At 44.0% G+C, this 25,397-nt stretch overlaps 1 protein-coding gene across 1 annotated transcript in view; it reads left to right on the top strand.

Moving 5' to 3' along the window:
• slc4a5b (solute carrier family 4 member 5b) overlaps positions 1-25,397 on the top strand; it is a gene marked incomplete at its 3' end in the record, with an annotated part of 61,670 nt that overhangs the window by 23,955 nt on the left and 12,318 nt on the right. The window contains exons 12-22 of the mRNA XM_083792972.1: positions 220-400; positions 1,190-1,280; positions 10,039-10,070; positions 10,882-11,073; positions 11,871-11,984; positions 12,955-13,068; positions 17,281-17,442; positions 18,703-18,881; positions 19,511-19,583; positions 21,046-21,114; positions 23,797-23,970. Coding sequence (XP_083649098.1) covers positions 220-400; positions 1,190-1,280; positions 10,039-10,070; positions 10,882-11,073; positions 11,871-11,984; positions 12,955-13,068; positions 17,281-17,442; positions 18,703-18,881; positions 19,511-19,583; positions 21,046-21,114; positions 23,797-23,970 — 1,381 coding nt within the window. The remainder of the gene's footprint in view (positions 1-219; positions 401-1,189; positions 1,281-10,038; positions 10,071-10,881; positions 11,074-11,870; positions 11,985-12,954; positions 13,069-17,280; positions 17,443-18,702; positions 18,882-19,510; positions 19,584-21,045; positions 21,115-23,796; positions 23,971-25,397) is intronic.

Genomic DNA, 25,397 nt, shown 5'->3' with positions numbered 1-25,397 from the left:
GAGCTTGTAGGTCTGCTATTTATCTAAATAATATAGTATAGAAGCGTTTTTTAGCAAGATTTGATCAATGTCACCATGGTCCACACACTACAAATTAAGAAAAAAAAAAAAAAAAAAAAGCAAAATTGCTAAAAGGGCAGAGGGTGCTCTAGCACCCCCTAGTGTCTATCGGTGCACGCCACTGCCTCTACACTCTCTGTGAACTGTTTCTCCCGTCAGAAAGAACGGCATCGACTACATGGAGCTGCGTCTGTGGATCGGCCTCCACTCCTGCTTCCAGTGTCTGATTCTGGTGGCGTCGGACGCCAGCTTCATCATCAAGTACATGACCCGCTTCACCGAGGAGGGCTTCTCCAGCCTCATCTCCTTCATCTTCATCTCAGACGCCATCAAGAAGATGGTGGGTATTATGCCCATATACCCGAGGCGGGGTTGGCCAAAGGGCCGTTCTGTGTGGAGTTTGCATGTTCTCCCCATGTCCCCTAGGGTAGGTACCCTCACATGTTCTCCCCGTGTCCCCTAGGGTAGGTACCCTCACATGTTCTCCCCGTGTCCCCTAGGGTAGGTACCCTCACATGTTCTCCCCGTGTCCACTAGGGTAGGTACCCTCACATGTTCTCCCCATGTCCCCTAGGGTAGGTACCCTCACATGTTCCCCCCGTGTCCCCTAGGGTAGGTACCCTCACATGTTCTCCCCATGTCCCCTAGGGTAGGTACCCTCACATGTTCTCCCCATGTCCCCTAGGGTAGGTAGCCTCACAAAAAACATGCAGTAATCCTGGTCTCTAAACTGCCTCCCCCTGACCAGCTGGGGAACCTGTTGGAGGGGAAAGGAACTGGTTGGAATAACGTGTTCCTTCCACGCGCTACGTCCGGCCGGGGAAACTCCCCCCTGTCAGGTGAAAAGAAGCAGCTTGGACTCCTCATGCATAGAAAAAAGCATGAGGTCAGTCCGCTTGCCCCCCCCTAGGTTGGCAGAGGAAGTGTAGCGCCCAGGATTACATTAATTAGATAATTGACACTGGGTGAAAAAAATGGGTTACAAAATCGTGAAAAAAAATAAATACAGCACAGAAACACGCACGCACACATGCACGCACACATGCATGCACGCACGCACAAACACATTGTAAATATAAACGTACAGATAATAATGACGACAATTAATTAAGACACGTGTCTTTCACAGGTGACGTCGTTCAAGTACTACCCAATCAATCGCGGCTTTAGGATTATCAATATAACATCCTACAAGTGTGACTGCATCGCTCCAGACCAAGGTGAGTACAGTTTCTATTCGTGGTAGAAGGGACTGCATTCATACAGCGCTTTGCTCCAAAGCGCTTTACAATGTATTTCACATTCATTCACACACTGCATGGCGGCAGAGGAAACCCTGCAAGGCACCAACATGCTCACCGGGACCCTAACTGCTCACCTAAGGATTTAGGTTAGGGTACACGCATAATATACTCAACGCCATGATGGGCTCCCAGTCTTAAAACCGTCATCTTCTGAAGAAGACTGTAATAAGCGGAAACGTAATAAATAAGTAATAAGTGTAATACGTGTAATTAGTGGAAACGTTAGAGCAGCCCTTTATACCGGTGTCGGTGTGCAGACTTTATTTAGTCATTTACACTATTTTCACTGTTAACTTCATTCTCACTATATAGGAATGGCCTCTGCTAACTTCACTATAGGAATGGCCTCTGCTAACTTCACTATGGGAATGGCTGGCCTCATGCGTAACGTCATTCTCACTGTGGGAATGGCCTCTGCTAACTTCACTATAGGAATAGCCTCTGCTAACTTCACTATAGGAATAGCCTCTGCTAACTTCACTATAGAAATGGCCTCTGCTAACTTCACTATAGAAATGGCCTCTGCTAACTTCACTATAGGAATGGCCTCTACTAACTTCACTATAGGAATGGCCTCTGCTAACTTCACTATGGAAATGGCCTCTGCTAACTTCACTATAGGAATGGCCTCTACTAACTTCACTATAGGAATGGCCTCTGCTAACTTCACTATAGGAATGGCCTCTGCTAACTTCACTATAGGAATGGCCTCTGCTAACTTCACTATAGGAATAGCCTCTGCTAACTTCACTATAGAAATGGCCTCTGCTAACTTCACTATAGGAATAGCCTCTGCTAACTTCACTATAGGAATAGCCTCTGCTAACTTCACTATAGGAATGGCCTCTGCTAACTTCACTATAGGAATGGCCTCTGCTAACTTCACTATAGGAATAGCCTCTGCTAACTTCACTATAGGAATGGCCTCTGCTAACTTCACTATAGGAATGGCCTCTGCTAACTTCACTATAGGAATGGCCTCTGCTAACTTCACTATAGGAATAGCCTCTGCTAACTTCACTATAGGAATAGCCTCTGCTAACTTCACTATAGGAATAGCCTCTGCTAACTTCACTATAGGAATGGCCTCTGCTAACTTCACTATGGGAATGGCCTCTGCTAACTTCACTATAGGAATAGCCTCTGCTAACTTCACTATGGGAATGGCCTCTGCTAACTTCACTATGGGAATGGCCTCTGCTAACTTCACTATGGGAATGGCCTCTGCTAACTTCACTATGGGAATGGCCTCTGCTAACTTCACTATAGGAATAGCCTCTGCTAACTTCACTATAGGAATAGCCTCTGCTAACTTCACTATAGGAATGGCCTCTGCTAACTTCACTATAGGAATGGCCTCTGCTAACTTCACTATAGGAATGGCCTCTGCTAACTTCACTATAGGAATAGCCTCTGCTAACTTCACTATAGGAATAGCCTCTGCTAACTTCACTATAGGAATAGCCTCTGCTAACTTCACTATAGGAATGGCCTCTGCTAACTTCACTATAGGAATGGCCTCTGCTAACTTCACTATGGGAATGGCCTCTGCTAACTTCACTATGGGAATGGCCTCTGCTAACTTCACTATGGGAATGGCCTCTACTAACTTCACTATAGGAATAGCCTCTGCTAACTTCACTATAGGAATAGCCTCTGCTAACTTCACTATAGGAATGGCCTCTGCTAACTTCACTATGGGAATGGCCTCTGCTAACTTCACTATGGGAATGGCCTCTGCTAACTTCACTATAGGAATGGCCTCTGCTAACTTCACTATAGGAATAGCCTCTGCTAACTTCACTATAGAAATGGCCTCTGCTAACTTCACTATAGGAATAGCCTCTGCTAACTTCACTATAGGAATAGCCTCTGCTAACTTCACTATAGGAATGGCCTCTGCTAACTTCACTATAGGAATGGCCTCTGCTAACTTCACTATAGGAATAGCCTCTGCTAACTTCACTATAGAAATGGCCTCTGCTAACTTCACTATAGGAATAGCCTCTGCTAACTTCACTATAGGAATAGCCTCTGCTAACTTCACTATAGGAATGGCCTCTGCTAACTTCACTATAGGAATGGCCTCTGCTAACTTCACTATAGGAATGGCCTCTACTAACTTCACTATGGGAATGGCCTCTGCTAACTTCACTATAGGAATGGCCTCTGCTAACTTCACTATGGGAATGGCCTCTGCTAACTTCACTATAGGAATGGCCTCTGCTAACTTCACTATAGGAATAGCCTCTGCTAACTTCACTATAGGAATAGCCTCTGCTAACTTCACTATAGGAATGGCCTCTGCTAACTTCACTATAGGAATGGCCTCTGCTAACTTCACTATAGGAATGGCCTCTGCTAACTTCACTATAGGAATGGCCTCTGCTAACTTCACTATAGGAATGGCCTCTGCTAACTTCACTATAGGAATGGCCTCTGCTAACTTCACTATAGGAATGGCCTCTGCTAACTTCACTATAGGAATGGCCTCTGCTAACTTCACTATAGAAATGGCCTCTGCTAACTTCACTATAGGAATAGCCTCTGCTAACTTCACTATAGGAATAGCCTCTGCTAACTTCACTATAGGAATGGCCTCTGCTAACTTCACTATAGGAATGGCCTCTGCTAACTTCACTATAGGAATAGCCTCTGCTAACTTCACTATAGGAATGGCCTCTGCTAACTTCACTATAGGAATAGCCTCTGCTAACTTCACTATAGGAATAGCCTCTGCTAACTTCACTATAGAAATGGCCTCTGCTAACTTCACTATAGGAATGGCCTCTGCTAACTTCACTATAGGAATAGCCTCTACTAACTTCACTATAGGAATAGCCTCTGCTAACTTCACTATAGGAATGGCCTCTGCTAACTTCACTATAGGAATAGCCTCTGCTAACTTCACTATAGAAATGGCCTCTGCTAACTTCACTATAGGAATGGCCTCTGCTAACTTCACTATAGGAATAGCCTCTACTAACTTCACTATAGGAATAGCCTCTGCTAACTTCACTATAGGAATGGCCTCTGCTAACTTCACTATAGGAATGGCCTCTGCTAACTTCACTATAGGAATAGCCTCTGCTAACTTCACTATAGGAATGGCCTCTGCTAACTTCACTATAGGAATAGCCTCTGCTAACTTCACTATAGAAATGGCCTCTGCTAACTTCACTATAGGAATGGCCTCTGCTAACTTCACTATAGGAATAGCCTCTACTAACTTCACTATAGGAATAGCCTCTGCTAACTTCACTATAGGAATGGCCTCTGCTAACTTCACTATAGGAATAGCCTCTGCTAACTTCACTATAGAAATGGCCTCTGCTAACTTCACTATAGGAATGGCCTCTGCTAACTTCACTATAGGAATAGCCTCTACTAACTTCACTATAGGAATAGCCTCTGCTAACTTCACTATAGGAATGGCCTCTGCTAACTTCACTATAGGAATAGCCTCTGCTAACTTCACTATAGGAATAGCCTCTGCTAACTTCACTATAGGAATGGCCTCTGCTAACTTCACTATAGGAATGGCCTCTGCTAACTTCACTATGGGAATGGCCTCTGCTAACTTCACTATAGGAATGGCCTCTGCTAACTTCACTATAGGAATAGCCTCTGCTAACTTCACTATAGGAATAGCCTCTGCTAACTTCACTATAGGAATAGCCTCTGCTAACTTCACTATAGGAATGGCCTCTGCTAACTTCACTATAGGAATAGCCTCTGCTAACTTCACTATAGAAATGGCCTCTGCTAACTTCACTATAGGAATGGCCTCTGCTAACTTCACTATAGGAATAGCCTCTACTAACTTCACTATAGGAATAGCCTCTGCTAACTTCACTATAGGAATGGCCTCTGCTAACTTCACTATAGGAATAGCCTCTGCTAACTTCACTATAGGAATAGCCTCTGCTAACTTCACTATAGGAATAGCCTCTGCTAACTTCACTATAGGAATGGCCTCTGCTAACTTCACTATAGGAATGGCCTCTGCTAACTTCACTATGGGAATGGCCTCTGCTAACTTCACTATGGGAATGGCCTCTGCTAACTTCACTATGGGAATGGCCTCTGCTAACTTCACTATAGGAATAGCCTCTGCTAACTTCACTATAGGAATAGCCTCTGCTAACTTCACTATAGGAATAGCCTCTGCTAACTTCACTATAGGAATGGCCTCTGCTAACTTCACTATAGGAATAGCCTCTGCTAACTTCACTATAGGAATGGCCTCTGCTAACTTCACTATAGGAATAGCCTCTGCTAACTTCACTATAGGAATGGCCTCTGCTAACTTCACTATGGGAATGGCCTCTGCTAACTTCACTATGGGAATGGCCTCTGCTAACTTCACTATAGGAATGGCCTCTGCTAACTTCACTATAGGAATAGCCTCTGCTAACTTCACTATAGAAATGGCCTCTGCTAACTTCACTATAGGAATAGCCTCTGCTAACTTCACTATAGGAATAGCCTCTGCTAACTTCACTATAGGAATGGCCTCTGCTAACTTCACTATAGGAATAGCCTCTGCTAACTTCACTATAGGAATAGCCTCTGCTAACTTCACTATAGGAATGGCCTCTGCTAACTTCACTATAGGAATGGCCTCTGCTAACTTCACTATAGGAATGGCCTCTGCTAACTTCACTATAGGAATGGCCTCTGCTAACTTCACTATAGGAATGGCCTCTGCTAACTTCACTATAGGAATGGCCTCTACTAACTTCACTATGGGAATGGCCTCTGCTAACTTCACTATAGGAATAGCCTCTGCTAACTTCACTATAGGAATGGCCTCTGCTAACTTCACTATAGGAATGGCCTCTGCTAACTTCACTATAGGAATGGCCTCTGCTAACTTCACTATAGGAATAGCCTCTGCTAACTTCACTATGGGAATGGCCTCTGCTAACTTCACTATGGGAATGGCCTCTGCTAACTTCACTATGGGAATGGCCTCTGCTAACTTCACTATGGGAATGGCCTCTGCTAACTTCACTATAGGAATAGCCTCTGCTAACTTCACTATAGGAATGGCCTCTGCTAACTTCACTATAGGAATGGCCTCTGCTAACTTCACTATAGGAATAGCCTCTACTAACTTCACTATGGGAATGGCCTCTGCTAACTTCACTATAGGAATGGCCTCTGCTAACTTCACTATAGGAATAGCCTCTGCTAACTTCACTATAGGAATAGCCTCTGCTAACTTCACTATAGGAATAGCCTCTGCTAACTTCACTATAGGAATGGCCTCTGCTAACTTCACTATAGGAATGGCCTCTGCTAACTTCACTATAGGAATGGCCTCTGCTAACTTCACTATGGGAATGGCCTCTGCTAACTTCACTATAGGAATGGCCTCTGCTAACTTCACTATAGGAATAGCCTCTGCTAACTTCACTATAGGAATGGCCTCTGCTAACTTCACTATAGGAATGGCCTCTACTAACTTCACTATGGGAATAGCCTCTGCTAACTTCACTATAGAAATGGCCTCTGCTAACTTCACTATAGGAATGGCCTCTGCTAACTTCACTATAGGAATAGCCTCTGCTAACTTCACTATAGAAATGGCCTCTGCTAACTTCACTATAGGAATGGCCTCTGCTAACTTCACTATAGAAATGGCCTCTGCTAACTTCACTATAGGAATGGCCTCTGCTAACTTCACTATAGAAATGGCCTCTGCTAACTTCACTATAGGAATGGCCTCTGCTAACTTCACTATAGGAATAGCCTCTGCTAACTTCACTATGGGAATGGCCTCTGCTAACTTCACTATGGGAATGGCCTCTGCTAACTTCACTATAGGAATAGCCTCTGCTAACTTCACTATGGGAATGGCCTCTACTAACTTCACTATGGGAATGGCCTCTGCTAACTTCACTATAGGAATGGCCTCTGCTAACTTCACTATAGGAATGGCCTCTGCTAACTTCACTATGGGAATGGCCTCTGCTAACTTCACTATAGGAATGGCCTCTGCTAACTTCACTATAGGAATGGCCTCTGCTAACTTCACTATAGGAATGGCCTCTGCTAACTTCACTATAGGAATAGCCTCTGCTAACTTCACTATGGGAATGGCCTCTGCTAACTTCACTATGGGAATAGCCTCTGCTAACTTCACTATAGAAATGGCCTCTGCTAACTTCACTATAGGAATAGCCTCTGCTAACTTCACTATAGAAATGGCCTCTGCTAACTTCACTATGGGAATGGCCTCTGCTAACTTCACTATAGGAATGGCCTCTGCTAACTTCACTATAGGAATGGCCTCTGCTAACTTCACTATAGGAATGGCCTCTGCTAACTTCACTATAGGAATAGCCTCTGCTAACTTCACTATAGGAATGGCCTCTGCTAACTTCACTATAGGAATAGCCTCTGCTAACTTCACTATAGGAATAGCCTCTGCTAACTTCACTATGGGAATAGCCTCTGCTAACTTCACTATAGAAATGGCCTCTGCTAACTTCACTATAGGAATAGCCTCTGCTAACTTCACTATAGAAATGGCCTCTGCTAACTTCACTATAGGAATGGCCTCTGCTAACTTCACTATAGGAATGGCCTCTGCTAACTTCACTATGGGAATGGCCTCTGCTAACTTCACTATAGGAATAGCCTCTGCTAACTTCACTATGGGAATGGCCTCTACTAACTTCACTATGGGAATGGCCTCTGCTAACTTCACTATAGGAATGGCCTCTGCTAACTTCACTATAGGAATGGCCTCTGCTAACTTCACTATGGGAATGGCCTCTGCTAACTTCACTATAGGAATGGCCTCTGCTAACTTCACTATAGGAATGGCCTCTACTAACTTCACTATAGGAATAGCCTCTGCTAACTTCACTATAGGAATAGCCTCTGCTAACTTCACTATAGGAATGGCCTCTGCTAACTTCACTATAGGAATAGCCTCTGCTAACTTCACTATAGGAATAGCCTCTGCTAACTTCACTATGGGAATAGCCTCTGCTAACTTCACTATAGGAATAGCCTCTGCTAACTTCACTATAGGAATAGCCTCTGCTAACTTCACTATAGGAATAGCCTCTGCTAACTTCACTATGGGAATGGCCTCTACTAACTTCACTATAGGAATGGCCTCTGCTAACTTCACTATGGGAATGGCTGGCCTCATGCGTAACGTCATTCTCACTGTGGGAATGGCCTCTGCTAACTTCGACAGAAGCTGAAAACACATTAACGGCAGCCGATGTACGTCAACATCAATAACAACCTCTCAGGCCTGGCGTAATTGTCTTTTGACCTTCTGTCAAATGGGGCATTCCACTAGTGTTACACCATGTATCTATATAATGTTGGTTACTACTAGTAACCCCAAAGTAATACTATGCAGATAGTGTTTACGTGGTTACTTTTTAATGCAAACCAGAATGTGATTTATTATATTATGCCATTTGTTCTAGGTTTCTTTCAACCACTTTTTTCCCTTTGCACTCACTGACTCACTGACTCACTGACGTGACCATTTACTTTGTGCTTTGGTGACTCAGGTTCATGTCATTAGAGTGCTAAATGCCTAAATCATAAATGTGACCGTTTGTGATCAAGGCTAAGTCATTGACTCTTTTTTCTTTATTTTTTCCCCCCATGTCATATGAAAGCAGGGGGTCATAGCTTCAAATTGACATATTGGTTGTTCAGTTTGGCCCACCAGTTTTGGAGATATGGCTTATAGAGTAATATGTCTTGCAGAAAAATAGCGAGTTGAGAAAACAGGCTTGAAAGGTGCACCTAGCTACATGTCTAGTACAGTATGTGAAGAGTCTGCCTGTGCTATTAACTCATTTTGGATAAAAAACAAACAGTTTTTCTCCTCTCCTGAACAAACAGTTAGTCTTGCCGCCATGACTGTATCAAAACTGTATCTTTTTGATACTCTCTTATCAAAAAGAGTCACAAATTATAGACTGCACAAGAGACATATTATATTGTCATAATTTTTTGCAATTGTGTCGTTTTTCAGTATGTTGATTGCAAGAAAATCAATAGCATTACTGTACAACGCTCATGTGGCATTCAAAACAAACCAATAAATAACTTCAGCTGTGTATGTACTGTAATTATCAAAGGAGCCAGTCTTTGTGTCCAAAAAACATGTTTCTATGATAACCGTGCGTGCGTGTGTGTGTTATTTTATGATATGAAATGATATGGTGTGTAGTCTGACTTCAGTAAGTAATGTGCTTATGTCTTCTGTGTCTTCTGCCTCATTATCTCTGGCTTCTGACTGAGTGAGTATCCTGTCCTGATTTTGTGCTGGGGACCCACTTAGCCTCCTTTTTTTCTAACTATGCCTAATATCGTCACACGGGTTGTAGATCATACATTTTCACCACATTTTTGCATACTTTCGCTCAATGTTTGCTTTTATTATTTATTATGACACCAGAATTAGCGATGCTTCATGTGGTCATTATGAGGTTGATCATACAACCAGTCAGCAACGGATGTTGGATAATTGCTCTCTCTCTCTCTCTCTCTCTCTCTGGCTATTACTTCATATGCAGTAGCCTATAGTGTGTTTTAACTCTTAATATTCAGTATAATTGATTGTTGCTGTATTTTGTCTTCTTGTTTCTGCTCCCTATAGCGTGGGTAATGGGTGTGAATGTTTCAGCTCCGCTTCCAGACGACAACATGAACCTGTTGGTACGTCTTTTGAGACCGTCTGGGAAATAAGAATTAAAGCTACAATATACACATGTCTAGAGAGTTCTTCTTAACATCAACTATTAACCAATTCTGACCTGAGATCAGATTCTAAAAATGTCAGTCGTTCTTCGATTTTTTTCAAAAATAGCAGACCTACAAGCTCGATATGAGCTTGTAGATCTGCTATTTTTCAATAGCTAAAGCATAACATGATGCCAACACCAAAATGGGTGCCCGGTCAGAATGGGTTAACTATTTATAGATCATTGGCAATTATAATTCATGATCAATTGAATTGGCATTAAAAAAAAAATCTAATCTAACAGTCCAGTCAAATTAAACAAACGCACAAATCACAGTTAGGCCTACATATACTTGACAAGTTGGCAATTATGTCTTGATACAGTATATATTTTGAAAGTAATTTGGCAGAGCATTCCACATCATGGCGCTGATAATGTTCCGCGGTAGCATTAGAAGACTCACTGGTCATTTCTTTTCAACCATTAGCCATGCCAGATGTTCATGCATTTAACCCATTCTGGGCGCGAACCCCTTTTGGTGTTCTTAAAGATTATGTTATAATTTAGCTATTGAAAATGAGCAGATCTACAAGCTCATAGAGCTACGAGCTTGTAGGTCTGCTATTTTTGAAAAATCGTTAAAATGTGCCTCAAATCTTTCCGAAAATTGTCATGATTTAGAAGACTTTTTTTTACGCCCAGACGGGCCGCTTCATTCTGAGCAGCCTGCAGCTTTTTCCCAATCAAAACCTATACAGTATACGTCTCCTCTCGGCCCCATGCAGTACAACCTGTCAGACGTAGACTGGAGTCGGATGACTAAGAAGGACTGCGTGAAGTATGGAGGCGTGCTGGTGGGTTCGTCCTGTAAGTACGTCCCTGACCTCGCCCTCATGTCCTTCATCCTCTTCTTCGGCACCTACTCCATGACCGTCGCCCTCAAGAACTTCAAGTCCAGCCGCTACTTCCCGTCCACGGTAAAGCACCCGCGTCACAAAAAAACCCCATAAATGATACACGATGATGATGATGATGATGATGATGATGATGATGCAACTGAAAGAGCAACGCATTCTCACTCCCTCCTGAGGTGTCACTCACCAAAAACAAAAAGTAAAACGGGGGGGACGGGATAATAATAATTACGTTTTATTCCTAAGTTGATTGTTGTATATTAATCGATTAAATCCATTCGTTCGATTAACTGCTGCAGTTAATCAAATGGTAAATGTTGATGCCACGCGACCTCATGCTGACACATGACGTTCCTTACAGTACGTGTCAGCATAGGATGCATGACGTTCCTTACAGTACGTGTCAGCATAGGATGCATAAAGCTGCTTTTTCGAAGAAAAGTCGACTTTTCGACTTTTCTTCAGAAAGTGGAGGTGACATTAGTACAAATTGACAGCACTTCGGAAAGGCGCGGTCTCACGACCTTTCCTCAGAACCCATGTACTACACCTCCAGATATCCTGACTTGTCCGAACTATTGTTCAGAAAGCCTGTCCGAACCGGAAGATTTTTTCCGATGTCGGAAGGATGGCCTTATAAGGTACCTTACAGGCCCTAATTAAGGGCTGAAATATGACACTGATGGGGTGAGCATGGGGTGACGCACTCACTCACCACATGACTTCTCCTTCTTCACCCCAACCCCTTCCCTGTCCTTCTCCTTTATTAAACATACCCCTCCCCCCTCCTGCTCCCTTCCATATTCCTGGTTATCCGTCCACTCCCTTCCCTTTGTTTCGTCTTCCCCGCATGGCTCCAGGTGCGTTCCTTCATAGCTGATTTCTCCATCATCATCTCCATCCTGGTGTTCTGTGGCCTGGATTTGCTGCTGGACTTGGACACGCCCAAGCTGCATGTCCCCACCGAGATCAAGGTTCCTTCCTTCCTTCCTTCCTTCCTTCCTTCCTTCCTTCCTTCCTTCCTTCCTTCCTTCCTTCCTTCCTTCCTTCCTTCCTTCCTTTCTGCAACATCTCCTCATCCCTCTCTCATGTTGTCCACTAGTGTCTTTCCAGTGTCTGCCTGATACACGTCTGTCCTCTTTCCCTTAACCCATTCTGACCTGAGATCAGATTCATACGAGGTTTCCGCCGGACACACACTGGTCTGATTAACCAAATTCTGACTTGAGATCAGATTCTAAAAATATGTCAGTCGTTCTTCGATTTTTCAAAAATAGCAGACCTACAAGCTCGTATCGCGCCACTCGGTGGCGCGATATGAGCTTGTAGATCTGCTATTTTTCAATAGCTAAAGCATAGCATGATGCTAACACCAAAATGGGTGCCCGTTCAGAATGGGTTAACTAACCACTTAGAGGGGAATTTTGGATGAACACTTTTTCTTTACCATAATCTGATGATATCTGATTATTATTATTATTATTATTATTATTATTATATATTGGAACCTGGCCTGAACCGCAGCCAATGAGGTGTCCCGATATCGTTGCTGTCGGGCAGGAACATCTTATCTCCATACTTTTTATGTTTTTGTAAATTAATCACACAAAGCTCTACAAGCAAAAAATGTGTTTTGAGCTTATAGATCTAACTAGAATTTAGTTTGAGGTTTCTACCCGGCAGAAACGATATACAACATTAATTGTCATATTAGCCAATAATGTATAAAGACATTTTTTTTAAGAAAGAAAGAAAGAAAGAAAGAAAGAAAGAATTGCTGTTTTACTTCCTCACGTGGCTTTCTTATCTGTCTTTTCTCCAATCGTAACTAGCTGTCACTATAGTACATATTATATTAACGTTTAATTGTTCTATCTTTCATGTTGACTGAACTGTCTCTCTGTGTGTCTACATTGTCTTCTCTGTGCGTTCTGCTGCCTGTAGCTGAGGAAGCTATTTAGTGACTTTTCCATCTTCATGTCAATCATGACCTTTGTGGGTCTGGACATGTTCATGGACTTAGACACTCCTAAACTTATCGTCCCCACAGAGTTCAAGGTACATGTTCATGGACTTAGACACTCCTAAACTTATCGTCCCCACAGAGTTCAAGGTTATAATCATGTGTTACAACAATCCCAAGTCAGGTTGTTAACGTCTTATTGTGATTTATTGCCTTAAATAAAAAACATTTGATAACAAAAAAAAAAACAATCCCAAGTCATCTCTGGTCATAATTAGAGCAGTGGTTCTCAACACTGGTGGGCCAAGATTTGAATGGTAACTTGACATAAAATAATGTCTTCAGAATTTAAAATATACTATGTTCGTTCCATTGATCCAAGCTAGAACATGTAATCGATTGATTGATCAGTCAAAATAAACATGCTCACGCGGCCCACACATCTGACCACTCTAATGTAACACCTGGGATAGATCGAACTCTGGTCTCCCACGTTGAAAGTCCAACATCTTAACCACTAGACCAGAGGTTTTCAACTGGTGGTCCGTGGACCACTAGTGGTCCGTGAAGGTATTGCATGTGGTCCCTGGCCATGCATTTAGTATGTTTTTTCGACCACTAGTTGGGAAATGAACTAGTTCATTAAGTGACCTGGTGATGTATGATGACATCAATGTCAGTTACTGGGAAGTCGGATGTCAAGAACTTCCACAGAAAGGGAGTTTGAATTTCAAGGGAAAGTGAACCGGATTACCTGTTTGAGTCTATTAGGAAATGTCAAATGTGCCCATAATATAATCATGCAATCGCATGTGTCTGCCATCTATGAGTTTAATATGGAAGGTTAAGAGAACAGAGTAAGGGCAACCATGGGAAAGGAATAGCTCCGGACGACTAGCATAAATTATGCCAGTTAAATTATACTGACTGTTAAGGGCTTGATTTAATTCACCTCAAATTAACACATTTTTTATACATTTTTATATCCCCTCACCCAACTCAACAGTGGTCCCCAGGTTGATTCTTAGTTAGGGTGGGGGTCCCTGGTTCATAATCAGTTGAAAACCCCTGCACTAGACCAAAGGGATATCCCTATATGGACCGGGGGAGATATTAGACTTTAGACTAAACCCCTGCACTAGACCAAAGGGATATCCCTATGGACCGGGGGAGATATTAGACTTTAGACTAAACCCCTGCACTAGACCAAAGGGATATCCCTATGGACCGGGGGAGATATTAGACTTTAGACTAAACCCCTGCACTAGACCAAAGGGATATCCCTCTGGACCGGGGGAGATATTAGACTTTAGACTAAACCCCTGCACTAGACCAAAGGGATATCCCTCTGGACAGGGGGAGATATTAGACTTTAGACTAAACCCCTGCACTAGACCAAAGGGATATCCCTCTGGACCGGGGGAGATATTAGACTTTAGACTAAACCCCTGCACTAGACCAAAGGGATATCCCTATATGGACCGGGGGAGATATTAGACTTTAGACTAAACCCCTGCACTAGACCAAAGGGATATCCCTCTGGACCGGGGGAGATATTAGACTTTAGACTAAACCCCTGCACTAGACCAAAGGGATATCCCTCTGGACCGGGGGAGATATTAGACTTTAGACTAAACCCCTGCACTAGACCAAAGGGATATCCCTCTGGACAGGGGGAGATATTAGACTTTAGACTAAACCCCTGCACTAGACCAAAGGGATATCCCTCTGGACCGGGGGAGATATTAGACTTTAGACTAAACCCCTGCACTAGACCAAAGGGATATCCCTCTGGACCGGGGGAGATATTAGACTTTAGACTAAACCCCTGCACTAGACCAAAGGGATATCCCTCTGGACCGGGGGAGATATTAAACTTTAGACTAAACCCCTGCACTAGACCAAAGGGATATCCCTCTGGACCGGGGGAGATATTAGACTTTAGACTAAACCCCTGCACTAGACCAAAGGGATATCCCTCTGGACCGGGGGAGATATTAGACTTTAGACTAAACCCCTGCACTAGACCAAAGGGATATCCCTCTGGACCGGGGGAGATATTAGACTTTAGACTAAACCCCTGCACTAGACCAAAGGGATAACCCTCTGGACCGGGGGAGATATTAGACTTTAGACTAAACCCCTGCACTAGACCAAAGGGATATCCCTATATGGACCGGGGGAGATATTAGACTTTAGACTAAACCCCTGCACTAGACCAAAGGGATATCCCTATGGACCGGGGGAGATATTAGACTTTAGACTAAACCCCTGCACTAGACCAAAGGGATATCCCTCTGGACCGGGGGAGATATTAGACTTTAGACTAAACCCCTGCACTAGACCAAAGGGATATCCCTATGGACCGGGGGAGATATTAGACTTTAGACTAAACCCCTGCACTAGACCAAAGGGATATCCCTCTGGACCGGGGGAGATATTAGACTTTAGACTAAACCCCTGCACTAGACCAAAGGGATATCCCTCTGGACCGGGGGAGATATTAGACTTTAGACTAAACCCCTGCACTAGACCAAAGGGATATCCCTCTATGGACCGGGGGAGATATTAGACTTTAGACTAAACCCCTGCACTAGACCAAAGGGATATCCCTTTGGACCGGGGAAGATATTAGACTTTAGACTAAACCCCTGCACTAGACCAAAGGGATATCCCTCTGGACCGGGGGAGATATTAGACTTTAGACTAAACCCCTGCACTAGACCAAAGGGATATCCCTATATGGACCGGGGGAGATATTAGACTTTAGACTAAACCCCTGCACTAGACCAAAGGGATATCCCTCTGGACCGGGGGAGATATTAGACTTTAGACTAAACCCCTGCACTAGACCAAAGGGATATCCCTCTGGACCGGGGGAGATATTAGACTTTTGAGGCCTTCAGGCAGAGGCTCTGAGCCACACGAACACGGGGGTGTTACACGGCAGCCAAGTGGGCCAATGGGTGGGCCGCAAACACAAGTACACAGCCAAGTGGGCCAATGGGTGGGCCGCAAACACAAGTACACAGCCAAGTGGGCCAATGGGTGGGCCGCAAACACAAGTACACAGCCAAGTGGGCCAATGGGTGGGCCGCAAACACAAGTACACAGCCAAGTGGACCAATGGGTGGGCCGCAAACACAAGTACACAGCCAAGTGGGCCAATGGGTGGGCCGCAAACACAAGTACACAGCCAAGTGGGCCAATGGGTGGGCCGCAAACACAAGTACACAGCCAAGTGGGCCAATGGGTGGGCCGCAAACACAAGTACACAGCCAAGTGGGCCAATGGGTGGGCCGCAAACACAAGTAGGCTCTGATCCAGATGAGGTTGAGAACTACACTGTTATTAGAGCATGACGTTTCAACTTTGTGCATGCATGTGTGCATGTGTAAATATCAGGTGTTAGACCTATGTCTGTATCGTCATTATTAATTATTATATATATACCGAAAAGTGTATCACATAGTTATTAATACATGAAACCCTAAACTCTTTGTTGGCTGGGGTCCCCCAGGGGTCTGTACTTGGTTCCCTCCTTCTTTTCCGCGTGCATGCGTGCGTGCATGTGTGCAGAGGAGGACCAAACGTCCCCACAAGACAAGTAGTCAAATTTGAGAAATAGATATTGTGAGGACCATTAATTTTCCTGCATCTCACAAGAATTCACAAGAAAGTTAATCCACAAGAAAATGTTTGGTTTTCATGATTCGTACAATTAAGAAAAACCTTCAGGTTGTGTTTAGGCATTGTGAGGGTGGGTTTAGGTTAGAGTTCTCCCTATTTTAAACCTATAGTTGTGCGGCGATATCACACACCCAAAACATTGCTTGTATACCTTGTCGTAGAATGTAGATTCTACAACAGGTCGTTAAGAGGAAGCAATCTGATTGGTTGAAACAGCCTTCTAGCCGGTGGTTTAACCAGCACACACCACCACCTAATCAAAACAAATAATTCAGCTGCTCTGTTCTCCCAGAGCGCTAGCAAACTCGGTGGCTAGGCTAGCTAGTTTATTGGGACATTTGTGGTCGTAGTGACTACATCTGTCACTAAATAAATATTTTTTTTCAGCGATTCTCTTTGTTTTAAGGGTAACTGTTGTAGAATAGCAATATTACACTTCAGTGATGCTTGCGGAACTCGACTTCGTCTCGTTCCTGACCGCATCACTGTCGTGGCAATAATCACGTTAAACAACACCCTCTCGTGTAATATTGCTTAATTGTCTATTTTCCCAGCTGTTTTCAATGTTATCCTAAACTGTTGATTGTGTGTGTGTGTGTGTGTGTGTGTGTGTGCAGCCCACGCGGCCAGGCCGTGGCTGGCTGGTGATGCCCTACGGGAAGAACCCGTGGTGGGTGTACCTGGCCAGCGCCGTCCCCGCCCTGCTGGTCACCATCCTTATCTTCATGGACCAGCAGATCAGCGCCGTCATCGTCAACCGCAAGGAGAACAAGCTGAAGGTACTGTATGGGCTATAGGGGCTTTCATCACACTAGCACAGAATGCCACGGTTTTTAGATTTCAGATTACAGAAAATGGGAACAAAATTTAGTAAATGTTTTAGTCACAAGCTCTGCTTTGTTAATACTTTCCGTTCGTTCAACTTAAACACATTCCCTTTCATGTCAAGAATAGCAAATTTCTTGGCGACAGGGCCTTTCTGTGTGGAGTTTGCATGTTCTCCCCGTGTCCCCTAGGGTAGATACCCTCACAAAAACATGCCGTAATCCTGGTCTCTAAACTGCCTCCCCCTGGCCAGCCGGGGCGCCTGATGGAGGGGAAAGGAACTGGTCGGAATAACGTGTTCCTTCCACGCGCTACGTCCGGCCGGGGAAATTCCCCTCTGTCAGGTGAAAAGAAGCAGCTTGGACTCCTCATGCATAGAAGGAGGCATGAGGTCAGTCCGCTGCCCCCCCAGGTTGGCAGAGGAAGTGTAGTGCCCAGGATTACATTAGATAATTGGCACTGGGTGAAAAAGAAAAACTGGGTTACAAAATCGTGGGATAAAAAAATAATTAAAAATAAATAAATAATAATAGCAAATTTCACAACGTGTCGTAGCTTGTAGGGCGGCTAGTCTGTTACTGTCGTCGTGTGACACTTTTGGCTGTATTTTGCGTGTCTTAAGTACCAGGTCTTATTCCCTAACTTGAGTAAACTAAAGACCTGGAGGCGTGATCAATGCCATTTGGCTATTCTGAGTGGCCAAAGAGCATTGATCACGCCTCCAGGTCTTTAGTTTACTCAAGTTAGGGAATAAGACCTGGTACTTAAGACACGCAAAATACAGCCCTTTGTGTGACGAGGGCTCGGAAATAGGAAATAATTGGCATAACGATTAAATGCACAAAAAAAGCACAGAGAATGCTTGTTGCCTTGCATGGTGAATGAAGATGCTCCTCATTCATGCATGGTATAAGGTAAAGTTTGAGAAAAATGTGTATGTTTTGGAAGCGGTATATGACTGGATACAAGACACTTGGATTACACTGCCCACTATTCCTTTACTGCGTGCCTAAAGGAATAGTATTCTAATTATTCTATTATTCTAGCCCATTTTGAGCAGGAACCCCTTTTGGTGGTTATAATTTAGCTATTGAAAAATAGCAGATCTACAAGCTCATAGGTGGCACGCTATGAACTTGCAGGTCTGCTATTTTTGAAAAATATTGTGTTCTTCCCCCTTATAAAGTGTGTGTCCGCCGACTCGTCTATTGCAGAAAGGTTGCGGCTACCATCTGGACCTGCTGTGGGTCGGCATCCTGATGGCCGTGTGCTCCTTCCTGGGTCTGCCCTGGTACGTGGCCGCCACCGTCATCTCCATCGCCCACATCGACTCTCTGAAGATGGAGAGCGAGTCCAGTGCACCCGGAGAAGCGCCCCAGTTCCTGGGCGTCCGGTGAGTCGTTTTCTCCGGTATAGTTTCCGCTCATCCTGTCATGACTCACGAGATGGTCGTGTTTGCGCGTTTGTGTCGTTGCAATTTCCACATATATATGAACCTTTATTGAGAAAGGATATCCCCTTGAGATGCATCATCTCGTTTTCGAGGGGGTCCAGCAACATACAGCAAATACAGAGCGATACATTAGACAGAAACGTTACAACAAGTACATCCATGCATATATACATTACAAAACAAAACAGAAAGCTCTCCCAAGCTGGCCGCTCCCACCCCACCTAATCACCCAGAGAATAAGGCACTTAATGCATCATGGTACTCAAACTACTCATATAGTGGACAAAAATCAAAACTGTTACATATACTGTGTGCACATGCAGTAAAATGCTTTAACGACATGAGATAGATACACAATTACAAACGTGCACATGCATAGATGTAAAATTACAGTATATTCACAGGTTTGTATGTAAGAAACAAACTGAGGCATATCAGAAGCAGGAGCAGGGTATTTGAAGATAAGTAAGGATAGAGACTTTAAAGATATTGAAGGAGTTAATAAATGATCTAAGAGACCTGGATTGTGAAAATATCCACGTGCTGTGTTGTCTTATCCTTTTGTATAGGGAACAGCGGTTGACAGGCACGCTGGTGTTTGTGTTGACTGGAGTCTCGGTGTTCCTAGCACCAGTCTTACAGGTGGGTGACGGTGTTTCCTAGCATCAGTGTTACAGGTGGGTGACGGTGTTTCCTAGCACCAGTCTTACAGGTGGGTGACGGTGTTCCTAGCACCAGTCTTACAGGTGGGTGACGGTGTTACCTAGCACCAGTCTAACAGGTGGGTGACGGTGTTTCCTAGCACCAGTGTTACAGGTGGGTGACGGTGGTCCTAGCACCAGTCTTACAGGTGGGTGACGGTGTTTCTAGCACCAGTCTTACAGGTGGGTGACGGTGTTTCCTAGCACCAGTCTTACAGGTGGGTGACGGTGTTCCTAGCACCAGTCTTACAGGTGGGTGACGGTGTTCCTAGCACCAGTCTTACAGGTGGGTGACTGGATTGATCGAGATGCATTTGGCATGTCAGATTGATCAAGTCTGAACAGTATAAGAAAAATCACACCCGTGTGAACTGAGTAGTGCAACTCCCCTCCCTCCCCTCTCCTCTCCTCTCTCTCTCTTCTCTCATTAGCAGCGCCCCTACTGGTATGGTAGTCATAGTTATTATACTGGTGCTCATTAACCAACATATACACATAGGCACACACATAGGTGAACACGGACATTGCTGTTCCTCGGAGTGGTTGCACCACTCAAAAAAGCACATCATCATGATGTAAAATAGACAGTGTCGATTTGCTCAGACACTATGACGTAACATTCTCCATTCATTGTCAATGGGAATTTAATGTTTGCGTTGGACGGAAATCTACACTAATAGCTGGACATAGGAGGGGTTAGCATGGTAGCGCCTCTCAAAAATACACAGAACAAATGGATACAGCGGAAGTGGAGACTCCTCCCCACTTCCGTTTCATCTTTACAGTCACGCAGATTTATCCATTCCTAATATAAATAGAAATCACTGAAGCATATATATATAGCTTGTTGCTTAGCAGAAAAGTAAATTAAAAAAAATAAAATGTAAAGATATTTAAAAAATATATTTTGTAAAGGAAATGGAAGCTTCCATACTTCGGGATTTCGGGAGGTGTAGTTCCAGACTCTAGATAGCATTCGGAGATTGTGGAATAGTTGTCTGGCTACACAAGACTAGCTAGTGTCGTAGAAGTTTAGATGTAAACATTTAATAATACCCCTTTATAAAGGGTATCTCATCTGTCACACCCCTGTGGTGCTGTTTTGTTTTATAATGTTACTGTCCCATTTGTTGAACTGGCTCAAGTCTTGAGGCTATGTTGGGGGTTTGGCTGTTGTGGGAGTGAGCTAGCTGTCACCCTCTGTGACTCTGGGAGTCAGACTGGGGTTTCCATGCATGAACAGGTCATGTAAGTCTTGTCTCCTTACTCGAGTAAAATCCTTATACTTCCAAATTCTGAATTCTTGTGTTGCCTCATTAACATTGTTATTAATTGTCCTTTTGTGTCCTACAGACTGCCTTAACACTAGTGAGAAGCTAACGGCCGTGTTGTTTCCTCCTCAGTACATCCCCATGCCGGTCCTCTACGGGGTCTTCCTCTACATGGGCGTGGCCTCGCTAAGTGGCATCCAGGTATAGATGACTTGTTTCCATTCTTCCATCATCTGTACCTCGTTTCCATTGTGGTCCAGTGTACTCCATGTGTTTATGAGACGGTGCGGTGTACAGTTCTGTTAACCCATGTTGACGTGAGATCAGATTCTAAAAGTGTCTTCTACATCCTGACAGTTTTCTGAAAAAGCTATGTTTCTATGTCAGTCGTTCTTCGATTTTTCAAAAATAGCAGACCTACAAGCTCGTAGCGCGCCACTCGGTGGCGCGCTATGAGCTTGTAGATCTGCTATTTTTCAATAGCTAAAGCATAACGTAATGCTAAACACCAAAAGGGGTTCCCGCCCCAGATTGGGTTAAGTTCTGATATGTGACTGGTACAGTAGCATGCATGTGTTAATTTGAACAGCACATTTTGATTTCATCATATTTGACTGTGTCGGCTGTGATCAGTGTTGATTTCGTCGACTAAAACTAAGACGAAAAATGTTCGTCGACTATCATTTTTCACTGACGAAAACTAAATGTAAAAACTAAGCTAAAACTGAGACTAAATATACTGACAATTTCGTTAACAAACCAAAACTAGACTAAAATGTTAGGAAGGGACTATAGTGGACAAGAGATCCAGTTTTATGCTAGGTTGCGACGCGTTGTGAGCTTGTAGATCTGCTATTTTCAGCATGCAACCAAAGTGTAAAATCTGCCATTACAACAACATCAATGCCTGTCAAAACACATTGTAGTCATCGACTAAATCAACTGTAGATTTAGTCGACTAAAATCTAAATGATGACATTTAGTCGACTAACCCTAACCCTAACCCTAACCCTAGAACATTCCATGTGACTAAAATGTGACTAAAACTTTACTTTGCTTTATTCGTTTATTTGCTCGGGACAGTGTATGTATATTACATTTAAAAAAATGCAGTGTAAATGTACCAGATTTAGCAAGACTTGCTAATTTCCATCTGCAGTCCCCAGACATCAAACATCAAACAATACAAACAGGACTGACATACAGGACTAAAACTAAATGAAAACTATTCACGAGACTAATGACTAAAAAAAACCTGTGCGTGCTCCAGTTCAGTCATTAGTCATTAGTCAGACTAATGACTAAAACTCCCCCTGTGCTCCAGTTCAGTCATTAGTCATTAGTCAGACTAATGACTAAAAACCCCCCTATGCGTGAGAGACTAATGACTAAAAACCCCCCTGTGCTCCAGTTCAGTCATTAGTCATTAGTCAGACTAATGACTAAAAACCCCCCTGTGCGTGAGAGACTAATGACTAAAAAAAACCCTGTGCGTGAGAGACTAATGACTAAAAACCCCCCTGTGCGTGAGAGACTAATGACTAAAAAAACCCTGTGCGTGAGAGACTAATGACTAAAAACCCCCCTGTGCGTGAGAGACTAATGACTGAAAAACCCCCCTGTGCGTGAGAGACTAATGACTAAAAACCCCCCTGTGCTCCAGTTCAGTCATTAGTCATTAGTCAGACTAATGACTAAAAACCCCCCTGTGCGTGAGAGACTAATGACTAAAAAAAACCCTGTGCGTGAGAGACTAATGACTAAAAACCCCCCTGTGCGTGAGAGACTAATGACTAAAAAAAACCCTGTGCGTGAGAGACTAATGACTAAAAAACCCCCTGTGCGTGAGAGACTAATGACTGAAAAACCCCCCTGTGCGTGAGAGACTAATGACTAAAAACCCCCCTGTGCGTGAGAGACTAATGACTAAAATAAACCCTGTGCGTGAGAGACTAATGACTAAAAAAACCCTGTGCGTGAGAGACTAATGACTAAAATCCCCCCTGTGCGTGAGAGACTAATGACTAAAACCCCCCTGTGCGTGAGAGACTAATGACTAAAAAAAAACCCTGTGCGTGAGAGACTAATGACTAAAAAACCCCCTGTGCGTGCTCCAGTTCAGTCATTAGTCATTAGTCAGACTAATGACTAAAACCCCCCTGTGCTCCAGTTCAGTCATTAGTCATTAGTCAGACTAATTACTAAAAACCCCCCTGTGCGTGAGAGACTAATGACTAAAAACCCCCCTGTGCGTGAGAGACTAATGACTAAAAACCCCCCTGTGCGTGAGAGACTAATGACTAAAAACCCCCCTGTGCGTGAGAGACTAATGACTAAAAACCCCCCTGTGCGTGAGCGACTAATGACTAAAAACCCCCCTGTGCGTGAGAGACTAATGACTAAAAACCCCCCTGTGCGTGAGAGACTAATGACTAAAAACCCCCCTGTGCGTGAGAGACTAATGACTAAAAACCCCCCTGTGCGTGAGAGACTAATGACTAAAACCCCCCTGTGCGTGAGAGACTAATGACTAAAACCCCCCTGTGCGTGAGAGACTAATGACTAAAACCCCCCTGTGCGTGAGAGACTAATGACTAAAACCCCCCCTGTGCGTGAGAGACTAATGACTAAAAACCCCTGTGCGTGAGAGACTAATGACTAAAACCCCCCTGTGCGTGAGAGACTAATGACTAAAACCCCCCTGTGCGTGAGAGACTAATGACTAAAACCCCCCCTGTGCGTGAGAGACTAATGACTAAAAAAAAACCCTGTGCGTGAGAGACTAATGACTGAAAAACCCCCCTGTGCGTGAGAGACTAATGACTAAAAACCCCCCTGTGCGTGAGAGACTAATGACTAAAAACCCCCCTGTGCGTGCTCCAGTTCTGGGAGAGGATCAAGCTGTGCCTGATGCCCGCCAAGCACCAGCCGGACTTCTCCTTCCTGCGCCACGTTCCTCTGAGGCGCGTCCACCTCTTCACCCTGGTGCAGGTCATCTGTCTGGCCGTCCTCTGGACCCTCAAGTCCACCTTCCTGGCCATCATCTTCCCAGTGATGGTGGGTGGGTGTGCGTGTGTGTGTGTGTGTGCGTGTGCGTGTGTGTGTGTGTGTGTGTGTGTGTGTGTGTGTCTGTGTATGCTTGAACTTGTATTACTGTTATTGTAGTTGTCGAGTGTCAAATGTCGCTGTCCTTTGAGTTATTATTATGTTTACAATAGAGTGCCCCCGAAGACCTGACGTCACTCGCTCATCCCCTCGATTCCCCCTCGTCCACGCAAGTGATTTCTCTATGGAGAATAACATGGGGTCATCTTAAAATCATATAAGCATGCTCATATAATCATATAAGTGTAACCGGTGTAATCTGTCTCTCTCTCTGCTGTTGTGTTGAATGGACAGACGGACCCAGAACTCTCTTTGGAAACCACCTTTTATTCTGACAAGGAATAACAACAGACACGTCTCCGCGTTAGCTGTCAGTAGTGCAACGACTCCTCTCTCGTTCCAAGACGGAAGTACAGAAGGCTAGCACGACAGTAACACAACAAATAATAAAACGTAACATACCTGACAAAGAATAACAACAGAAACGTCTCCACGTTAGTTCTCAGTAGTGCATAGACTCCTCTCTAAACAGAGTTATAAACAAACACTGTATGAATCAATTTGCAAGTACAATTCTTATTATGTTATACAGAGAAGTCAACAAAGACACCCACCTCGTTCCAAGACGGAAGTACAGAAGGAAGATGTGGAGGTGTCGCAGGACATTTATAGGGGGCAAAAGGGGGAGACTTAAAGGAGCTGTGACCTCTAATGCACTATGTATTCCTATACACATGAACCCATGGAGAATTAAGTCAGGTAGAAGCACTTATTTGTATCATATTTTGTGTAATTATATAATACTGTTACTTTTGAATCGGCTTCAGGTCTTAAGGGTTATGGCTTAAAGGATAACACAAACATGTCCTGGGGACTTGTTTGTTGTTGTTGTGTGGTTCCTGTACTGCAGATCCTGGGTCTGTTGGTGGTCCGTAAGCTGTTAGTTTGTTGTTGTGTGGTTCCTGTACTGCAGATCCTGGGTCTGTTGGTGGTCCGTAAGCTGTTAGTTTGTTGTTGTGTGGTTCCTGTATACTGCAGATCCTGGGTCTGTTGTTGGTCCGTAAGCTGTTTGTTTGTTGTTGTGTGGTTCCTGTACTGCAGATCCTGGGTCTGATGGTGGTCTATATAAGCTGGTTGTTTGTTGTTGTGTGGTTCCTGTACTGCAGATCCTGGGTCTGTTGGTGGTCCGTAAGCTGTTTGTTTGTTGTTGTGTGGTTCCTGTCTATACTGCAGATCCTGGGTCTGTTGGTGGTCCGTAAGCTGTTTGTTTGTTGTTGTGTGGTCCCTGTATATACTGCAGATCCTGGGTCTGTTGGTGGTCCGTAAGCTGTTTGTTTGTTGTTGTGTGGTCCCTGTATACTGCAGATCCTGGGTCTGTT

This window comes from Protomyctophum parallelum (genome assembly GCF_964188405.1).
Source record: "Protomyctophum parallelum genome assembly, chromosome: 21".
Taxonomy (NCBI): domain Eukaryota; kingdom Metazoa; phylum Chordata; class Actinopteri; order Myctophiformes; family Myctophidae; genus Protomyctophum; species Protomyctophum parallelum.
The sequence above is the reverse complement of the archived record's forward strand: the minus strand, read 5'-3'. Positions and strand labels throughout refer to the sequence as shown.